This window comes from Cervus canadensis, chromosome 2 (assembly GCF_019320065.1).
Source record: "Cervus canadensis isolate Bull #8, Minnesota chromosome 2, ASM1932006v1, whole genome shotgun sequence".
Classification (NCBI taxonomy): domain Eukaryota; kingdom Metazoa; phylum Chordata; class Mammalia; order Artiodactyla; family Cervidae; genus Cervus; species Cervus canadensis.
In genome coordinates, this window is record NC_057387.1 from 10,932,292 (window position 1) to 10,943,030 (window position 10,739).

Sequence of the window (10,739 nt, forward strand, 5' to 3'; positions counted from 1 at the left end):
GGATTTCCTAGGCAAGCATACCGGCATGGGTTGCCATTTGCTTCTTCAGGCGATCTTCCCGACCCAGGGATCGAACTTATGTCTCCTGCTTGGTAGGTGGATTCTTTACCCCTGAGCCACTTGGAAAGCCCTACAGTGGAATACATCTGGGCCATAAAAAAATAATGAAATAATGACATTTGCAGCAACATGGATGGGCCTAGAGATTATCATACTAAGTAAAGTAAATCAGAGAAAGAAAGACACTTATCATATGATATCACTCATATGGGGAATCTAACTGAAAAAAATGATATAAATGAACTTATTTACAAAACAGAAACAGACTCACAGATTTCAAAAACAAACTAATGGTTACCAAAGGGAAATGCAGGGGGTGGGTGGGGCAGGTGGAGGAGCTTGGCATTAATATACATACACTGCTGTTTGTAAAATAGATGATCAATAAGGACCTACTTACTATATGGCACAGGGAGCTCTACTAAATATTCCGTAATAAACTATATGGAAAAAGAGTCTGAACAAGAATAAATATATATATTTGCTTGGATCAATTTTCTGTACACCTGAAACTAACATAACTTTGTAAATCAATTATATGTCAATAAAAAAGAGTATATTAAAAAAAGAAAGCAAAAGATAAGATAATTTTTAGTCATCAGAATTTATCAATGAGGATTCTATAGGGCTTTCTTAAAATTGAAATAAAATGATTGGCAACCAAAAACCTGGGTTCTACTTGAAGTAATGCCAAGTTCTGGAAATGGCAAACATTTCAGTAAATATAAAAGCTATTTTTTAATGTAATGTTTTTTAAAGCCAGCCAAATATGTAAAAAATAAAATGAAATACAAAATGGCAATATAATATGAGAGTTATAATGTTTAGAAATACAATATATGAAAAATAGCATACAACTCAAAAGGAGAAATGAATGTACAGTGTTGTAAAAGGAATCTTATATATGTAAAGTGTACTGACTTTACATTATGTTTGGAAGACTTGCTGAGATAAAATACATATTTTAGGGAAAAAAAAACAAAAATTAAACAAAGATATTGCTAAAAAAAATTTAAAAGATGAAACAGAATACTAAAAACATTCTGTTAGCCAAATGAAAGTCAAGAAAAAGAGAAAACATGGATCAAAGATCTAGTAGAACAAATAGATATCAGAAAGCAGAGTGATACACTTAAACCCAAAAATAAAATAAAACATATCAATTTTTAATTATCTAAACACATCAATTAAAAGACAGAGACGAACAGACTTTGATAAAAAAAGTAAGATTTCAATTATAAAGAAAATCATTTGAAATATAAATGTTCATATAACTGTAATAGTTCAGAGAAAAAGCATAAAAATTCTAATTAGAAATCCAAGGGACTATTTTAACATCAGACAAAGTGTATTTCAGATTTAAGAATATTAACAGAAGTAAAGGTTGACTACTTTTTAATGATTAAAAAAATGAGTAAAAATTCTAATGGTTAAACTGAATATGCATATTTATAAGAGAGATTCAAATTCCAGGAAGAAAAAAGTGATGACAAAAAAAAAGCAAATTCCAAAATTGCAGATAAAGATTTCAAACGTATTTTTTCTGTAATTGATTTAAAAAAAAGTAGAAAAGAAGCTAATAAAAGTTATATGGCCTAAACAATAACACCAAACATCATATAATTCATATTTATAAAACATCATATACAACAAAACACTATTTTTCTTTCAAAGCCTATTTGCATAGGCAGAACACTTCCTGGGCCATTAAACACATAATTTAAGTGATTTCTCCACTCAAAATAAATCAAGGATGTCTACTTTTGTACCTTCAGTTCAGTGTTGTACTGAGAAAATTAGCCAATGCAATACAGTAAGGAAAACAAATAAAAGGCAATCATGTTAGAAAATTAGTAAAACTATTCACCAAAAAATGTGGTTATTTAAATAGAAAAATCCAAAACAATCAAAGTAAAAAGCTAGTAAAATCTTTTAGTTAAAAAAACCTGGTAAATGAATTTAGCGAGGTTGTAAGATATGCAAGGAGTACAAGGTCATAAGCTGATATGTGAAACAGAGCTGTATTTCTTCACAATATCAGCAAAAAAGTGGAAACTGATATTTCTTACAATAGCAATATATCAATAAAATGTCATCAAAATCATGAAATACGTAAGTATGGTAAATACTAAAAAAAAAAAAAGTTACTGAAGAAAAGCAAAGGAGACAGAAATAAATGTGAAATTATAATATGACCGTAAATTGAGAAACTCAAAGTTGTTAACAGAGCAATTAACATCAGTTAGATTTATTGTTAAACACAGTGCAATACAAACCCCAGCATGCTTTTCCCTAGAAATTGACAAGTTGATTCTAAAATTTACATGGCAATTCAAACCACATAGAATAAGCAAAATAATTTAGAATAGATAAAACATTTACTCTATATAAGCACAGTTTAGAAATAGATGACTCAGATTTCAATGCATACTGTATCACAATGTTGACCAACTGGTACTGGCACAAGAATTGAGAATTGGCATAAGTGACAGAGATCAAGAAGTGCAAACTTCCAGTAACAAAAGAAACGAGTCATGGGATGAAATATACAGCATAGGGAATATAGTTATTTATACTGTAATATCTTTGTATGGTGACAGTAACTAGACATACCATAGCGACTATTTTGTATTGTATAGAAATACCGACTATGTTGTACATCTGGAACGAATGTAGTAGTTCAATTATACTTCAATTAAAGAGATATGCAGACACTGGGAGAAAATCATCAAAATGGTAACAATGGTTACCTCTAGGGCAGTAAAGAATATGGGTGACTGTTAATCTTCAATTTATGCTTTTATATTAAAAATGAAATAGTATAGACACATGAGTCAATGCAACAGAATGTAAACAATGAAAATACTACTATAAATATAAGGTCAATACATTTTCAATGAAGTTGTCAAGGAATTTAAATGAGAACTGAAAAGTTGCTTCAACATACCATACAAGGAAATATTGAGTGTGCATAAAAATCTCAAACATACATTTCATAATAAAGCATAGGAGATAGTTTGCAGCTTGAAGTAGACATATATTATACAGGATAAAGTAAAAAAGAATAATAAGAAAAATAATGATAATTTAGACTATATCAATATTAAAACATCTGCAAACCTGCAATTACATAAAGTTGATGGTTGAACATATATGTCCATATTTATATGGACATATATATTCATATGGACATATATGTCTATATTCATGTCTGTGAATATGTTAAAAACCACTGAACTGTACACTTCAAAAGTGTATATTTTATGGTATGAAAATTATATTTTATTAAAACTGTTAAAAAAAGGCATGATTTTATTTGCAAAGCAGAAACAGAGATTCGGAAGTAGAGACAAGCATACGGATGCCAAAGGGGGATAGGTGATGGGATGAATTGGGAGAATGGGATTGGCATGTAACACTCTAGATACCACATATGAAATAGTCCCGCTGTATAGCACAGGGGACTCTAATCCATGCCCTGTGGTGACCTAAATGGGGAGGAGACCCTCAAAACGGGACATACGCGGGCTTCTCTGGTGGTGAGATGGTAAAGAATCCACCGGCAGTACAGGAGACCTGGATTTGATCCCTGGGCTGGGACAGTCCTCTGGAGAAGGGCATGGATACCCACTCCAGTAATTTTGCCTGGAGAATTACATGGACAGAGGGGTATGGCAGGTTACAGTCCATGGGGTCACAAAGAGTCGGACACAACTGAGCGACTAACGCACGTATACGAATAGCTGATTTACTTTGCTGTACGGCAGAAATGGTCACAGAAGTGTAAAGCTGTGTACGATAAAAGAAAAAAAAGCATGATTAATAAAATAGAAAAATAAACCATATAGTAGGAATAAATATTTGCAAAATATATATCTAATTAAGGACTTTCATTCCGATCACAATGTCTGAATACAAAGAAAAAAACGAAAAACAAAAATTAACACATAGTAAAATATTTGAATACATGCTCACAAAACAAGATGTACAAATAGCCAAAAACACATGAAAAATGATCAACATAATTAATATTCAAGAAAAACACACGATAAAAGTGAAGTAAAATATCACATTTAAGAAATTTAAAAGACTGATTACACCAAGAGTTGGCTGGGATGTGAAAACACTGATATAGGCATACATTGCTGACGGGAATTAATTATGATACCTCTCTGAAAATGGTTTGGCAGTTTATAAACAACTAAAAAGCCTCTCTACTCATGGGTACTCACCAAACATAAATGAACATATACGTCTACATGAGGACATAGAAACTAATATTCATAGGCATTTTCCTCCTATTAGCCTCAAACTGGAAATAATCTAAATGTCTTTCAACAGGTCAACAGGTGAATAAATTGTGATGATTAATAAATGGGATACTTTAACCAACAACCATATTAATTAACAAAAAATGGAATACTCATGGAACAGTGTGTCTCCAAAACATAGTAGGTGAAAAAAAATGAGACAGAACTGAGTAATCTGCTTGTTTCCATTTATATTAAATTTTAGAAAAGAGCAAACTGTATCAACAGAAAGCAAGGTTACTATTTCTCTTGTGCCAGGACTCAGTGAAACTGAGGAAACTCTTTTGGGTTGAAGAAATGTTCTGTAACCTTATGGGGTGGTTGTTGCTTGGATATATGCATTTGTCAAAACTCATTCTACTATACATTTAAGTTGGGAAAATTTATTTTATGATATTATTAAGTTAAACCTACAGAAGGTTAATATAATTATTTTTTTATCCACACATTTCATTTATTTTAAACTTTAAGCTTTATTTGTAAGATAGCAAGCATTAATGATAATGCTCAACTAAATACAAAACTACTTGTTAAAAATTTAGATTTTTGTGGATCATCCCAATATTCCTGACTAGAATATTTATGAACAAGAATATGAAAAGATGAATTTGTAATTAAGCCCTCCTTTGATTCTTATAAACACTAGATTTGAGAATCACTGGATAAATATGCTAATATTCTGATTTAAAATTCTATGAAAAATGTCCACTTGGTCTTCAGCACTATAGATCAGATTGCAGTGATTTTCTCTCTCTTTTTTTTTTTTTTTTCAGAATCCATCACAGATAGACTGAACATCTAATTCTGATGTGGGCTAATTATGTTCATGGCTGCTGCTCCCAGTTTCTTCACTGAGGGTATCTTTGAGAAACTGGCAACATTGTTTTTTTTAGCATAAGTTTGACTTCTAATTAACCTTAAGGAAAAGTCCTCAGGGCAGTAGATGAGGCCTCAGGAGTCCAGTGATCACAGCACATGCTTCTAATAACCACATCCTGTGTGGTTCTAAGAATTGTATGAACCAGAACTTCTCAAGATTGTGACTCTGGCTGGACAAACAGCTTCCTGTTAGATACAGGAGATTACTTCTCTTGACATAGAGGAGAGTTTCTGTCTCAAGGCAGATTCACTCTCTTTTGCTATTCTTTTCGCAGGTTCTGGTCTCTGGCTTAAGAATCTCCTTTCCTAAGGACTCCAGATACTGACTAGCTGCTTCTGTCTGAATTGAAAGCAGGAGAGCAGTGTAGGTACTTGCTCAAGAGTGGGAATACTGATCTAGTTAGTCTGGGGCTTTGTGGGGTTTAGACCTTGGAGAGGGGTAGTGCTTATGAGCACCTCCCCCACTGCAGTTCTGGCAAGTGGCAGGGTTAAGAAGGAGAACCAGGGTCTGCTCTTAACTGAGGTCCTAAGAGTGATGGAGCATGGTCTGTATAGTTTTCTAAATTTTTCTTGATGATTATTCTGGATCATTTTTGTTCCCACTAGATTTTCCTTCTTTCTTTCCCACTTCCTTCTTTGTTTCCTTCCTTCCTTTCTCTGTCTCTCTTTTCTCTCTCTTCCTCTTTCTTTCTTTCATTTCTTCCTCTCTCTTTTCCTTTCTTTTGTGTTTTAGTATGATTGACATGGATCAAATGAAATAACACTTATCAAATCTGAAGTTCTCTTTCTTCTGTCTACTCATGGATGTATGACTTTAGCTATAATTGAAAACTGAAACTTAAATTTCATTTTAGTAAGGCAAATTCAGGATGTTCATGTGTACTTAAGAATATAAAAATTCACTTCTTTGCTATCTGAGACTGTCTATAATTTCTCTCAGTTAATTGACTGATACTTTCCCTAAAGATAAATATTTGAATACCTCAAAAGTATTGCATCTAAAAAATATATAGATTTTCTCTCTTTCGAGGTACACACTATCCTCAAATATTGAATCACTATTTAAATCTAAACTACATAAAATCCCTGTGGAGTATCTAAGGGCTTAGAAAAGTAAAGGTGGGGAAGTGTCATCTACAAGGATCATAACCTGAATTCCATCTATAGCCTCTAGAATATTATAAGGGGACTTGCAGAGTCATCTACTGGAGGATCTTGGAATCTATGAGTTGAAAAGACTGTTAAGGGTCAGTACTCAACTGCTAGGCTAAATAAAATCTCCTTCTGTGTAATATCATGCAAGGAGCCTCTGCTTAAGTACATTCTATGCACCCTAATTGTTTATTAGTTATTGCCCTGTTCTCTTTAATTTTAAAATGAAGAGACTGAATATCCAAGAACTTTGTCCAAAGTCACACAAAACTAGACTGGAAATGTAGATCTTAATCCAAATTAAGGGATCTTTTACCTTAATCTTATAGCCAGCAGGTATTTGGCTGGATGATCTTTTTATTCTTCTGCTTGTATATCTTTCTATCCCTAGTACTGATATAACACACGGTGGTGGTCTTTGATGTGTTCTTGAGCAGAGGGGCCTGCCTTCTCAGATACACTGTGCCAGTGGGTCTCCATACACCACGAAAAGGCAAATATATCAATCACATAACTCGTTTAGATTATGGGATTATATTAACAGTATATAAAATCCACTTAACTGAAATCAGTTGCCTTCATGAATCTGAGGGACAAGTAGTCCAGGTTTTTCTCATGGCAGGGTGGAGGGGGGATATGGGGTTGATAACAGGCATTATTTCAGAATCAGGTCATTCTAACTTCTGGGGTCTACTTATGATTAATAATGGGGATTAGACATAGATTGGTTGAAAGGAGGGAGAAGCCTATGGCACCCCACTCCAGTACTCTTGCCTGGAAAACCCCATGGACGGAGGAGCCTGGTAGGCTGCAGTCCATGGGGTTGCTAGGAGTCGGACACGACTGAGCGACTTCACTTTCACACATTGGAGAAGGAAATGGCAACCCACTCCAATGTTCTTGCCTGGAGAATCCCAGGGACGGCGGAGCCTGGTGGGCTGCGGTCTATGGGGTCGCACAGAGTCGGACACGACTGAAGCGACTTAGCAGCAGCAGCAGCAACAGCAGTTGAAAGGAGATCCAGAAAGATCTTGGCAACGTGATATGACAAGGATAAACAATGATCACCACTGAGATTCCCTCAGTGTCTTGGAATATATGGAAATTCATTTGTAAAGATAGAAGCATTCTGTAGGGAAACTGTCTCATTAGTTTGTGTTTCTTGATAATACAATTAGTATACATGGATATATGTATATAATGGGGATGAAAATAGTATACACATTCTTTATACTTATATATAACAGAAATATTTTTTTTTGGTTACAGGATGAAAAAATTTCTATTATCTGTGTTAAAGAGCTTTAAAACAAGTGTACGTGAGTATTCTAATACTAACTTCAGATAAATGAATACCTACTAAGCTTAGGACCAGTTTCTAGTAATTAAGAAAGTACAAAACTTATTACCTTCAGATTCTAACAATACATACAATGAACTTCAGAAATTTCCAATCATTTAACTTAGGGTCTTTGGCATTGACTAGGAAAATGCAAAAAAAAAAAAAAAAATATCGTGGTAGCAGATGCAAATGATTCTTCAATTAAAAAGTGATGTAAAAGCATACAAATACACTGAAAAGTTTATAAATAAACACTAGACACAACCAATACATGCTAGGTTATTTTGCATCCAGAGAATACTTTCTTACTTCTTAGGCTTGGTCAGTGGGAAATACACCTGGGAAAAACTTTCTGATATAAGACCTAAAAATGAATTTACAAATAGCCCTTTCTAGCAGTTTGCAAACTGTGTTTAGTAGCAGAATATTCAAAAGGAATCTTATTGACATATCAATATATAAAAGATATAACCTATGATATATATCAGGGGTTGAAATTTGGAAAACTGATCAATTTTCCCATTCTCTCTCACACTCTGTAACAAGTCCTTGGCCATTTTTGCAAAATTCTATTTTTCTGTGTTTCTTCGAGGCACCTATAATGGGCTTCCCAGGTGGCACTAGTGGTAAAGGAACCCGCCTGCCAGTGCAGGAGATATAAGAGATATGGGTTCGATCCCTGGGTTGAGAGGATTCCCTGGAGAAGGGCATGGCAACCCACTCAAGTATTCTTGCCTGAAGAACCCCATGGACAGAGAAGCCTGGGGTCTACAGTCCATAGGGTCTCAAAGAGTTGGACATGATTGAAGTGAATTAGCACAATCATGTGCATAATAGGAAAAGTGAAGAGAGTTGCAAAATGCCACAGTTAACTAGTCTCTCTGTTTTTTTAACAAACTTAGTGACACTCCTTTTCCTGAAAAATAATATTTGCTTAAACTAATGTTACCTGATCCATCCTTGGCTCATGATGTTTGAACACTACTCATTCTTTATCCATAGTCTGATCAAATTCAGATAACTGAAGTTAACCATCCATATTTTTCACTTTTGGAGAGTTGGCTTCCTTGGGCTTGTAGTGAGCAAAAAACAACAACAACAAAACAATAATTTGTAATTAAGACACAAGGGAAAAAAAATCAGGTAATTCCAATTTCTTTCTTTTAGAGATAACATGTTAATAGCCTTGGGAAAAGTCTGCTCCTAGATTGTCAATTATTCTGTTCCATATTTAGCCTTAATTCTTACTTTGGCAGGCTATTTTGGAGGGAATGAATGAGTTCCATCAAACATCTGGAGATGCCTGCCACCTGCAGACTTGGTGCTGAGTTCCCCATGCCTTTCTCCATCCCTGGATCCTGGCCTGTGGCTCTGGCTCTAGCTCTCCTGTATAGCAGTGAGCATGGAGTGGGCCAATGAGACCTTAGTGACGGAGTTTGTCTTCCTCGGCTTCTCCTCTCTGGCTGGGCTGCAGCGGCTGCTCTTTGCTGTCTTCCTGCTTGTGTACTTGTTCATGCTGGGCACCAATGCCATCATCGTTTCCACCATTGTGCTGGACAGAGCCCTCCACACCCCCATGTACTTCTTCCTTGGTGTCCTCTCCTGCTCTGAGACTTGCTACACCTTCGTCATTGTACCCAAGATGCTGGTGGACCTGCTAGCCCAGAAGAAGACCATTTCCTTCCTGGGCTGTGCCATCCAGATGTTTTCCTTCCTCTTCCTCATTTGCTCTCACTCCTTTCTGCTGGCAGCCATGGGTTATGATCGCTATGTGGCCATCTGTAACCCTCTGCGCTACACAGTGCTCATGGGTTTTGGGATGTGTGTGGGACTTGTGGCTGCTGCCTGTGCCTGTGGCTTCTCTGTGTCACTGGTCACCACTTCTCTGGTATTTCAGCTGCCATTCCACTCCTCCAATCAGCTCCATCACTTCTTCTGTGACATCTCTCCAGTCCTCAAGCTGGCATCTCACCACTCTTATCTAAGTCAATTGGTCATATTTGTGCTTGGTGTGTTTGTCTTGGTTATCCCCCTGTTACTTATCCTGATCTCCTACATCCGCATCATCTCTGCTATTCTAAAAATCCCATCCTCTGTTGGAAGATATAAGGCCTTCTCTACCTGTGCCTCCCATCTCATTGTGATAACTGTTCATTATGGTTGTGCTTCTTTCATCTACTTAAGGCCCAAATCCAATTACTCTTCAAGTCAAGACACCCTAATATCTGTGTCTTATACCATCCTCACACCATTGTTCAACCCAATGATTTACAGCCTGAGAAATAAGGAATTCAAATCAGCTCTTCAAAGAACAATGGCCCAAACTTCATGTCTCGTTAATCAACGAGCCAAGTTATCACTATTCAGTTAATTGTATGCCTTTCATGTGACAGGTAATATGTGCACTTTCACACAGTTTCTTAATTGAGTGTAGAACACACTACTATAAGAATATTTTGCATATTAGGAGAATGAGGCTCAGAGAAGTTAAGATATTTTGGCTTTCTACCATCAGTGATACTCTAAGAGGTCTATGCAGATGAGGGAAAGAATCACTCAGTTAAAGAACAAATTTCATTATATTTCACTGCTATAAAGTTTGATTACTCAAAAACATATACATCAAAAAAGAGGTGAGTAAATATACATTCAAATTGTGAAATAAAATAAAGGAAACCTCACTTTAAAAGATATGTTTTTTGACTTCACTATACAGGTTGGAGGATTTTAATTCCCCAACTAGGGATTGAACAAAGGCCCTCGGCAGTGAGAGAATGGAGTCCTACCCACTGGACTGCTGGGGAATTCTGAAGAAACCTCATTTTTAAATTGAAGTATAGTTGATTTACAAGTAGTGTTAATTTCAAGTGCATACCAAATTGATTCATATATATGTATTTATATATGCACTGTGTTGTGCTTAGTCACTCAGTTGTGTCTGACTCTTTGCTGCCTCATGGACTGAAGCCCTCATTCCCTTCTCCAGGAGGAAGATC

The 10,739-nt window shown here is 35.5% G+C and overlaps 1 protein-coding gene across 1 annotated transcript; it reads left to right on the forward strand.

Moving 5' to 3' along the window:
- Positions 1-9,145: 9,145 nt before the first annotated feature.
- LOC122426704 (olfactory receptor 10K1-like) lies at positions 9,146-10,114 on the forward strand. The gene has a single exon (XM_043445823.1). It carries the CDS (start codon positions 9,146-9,148, stop codon positions 10,112-10,114), a length of 969 nt encoding a protein of 322 aa, XP_043301758.1.
- Positions 10,115-10,739: the final 625 nt, after the last annotated feature.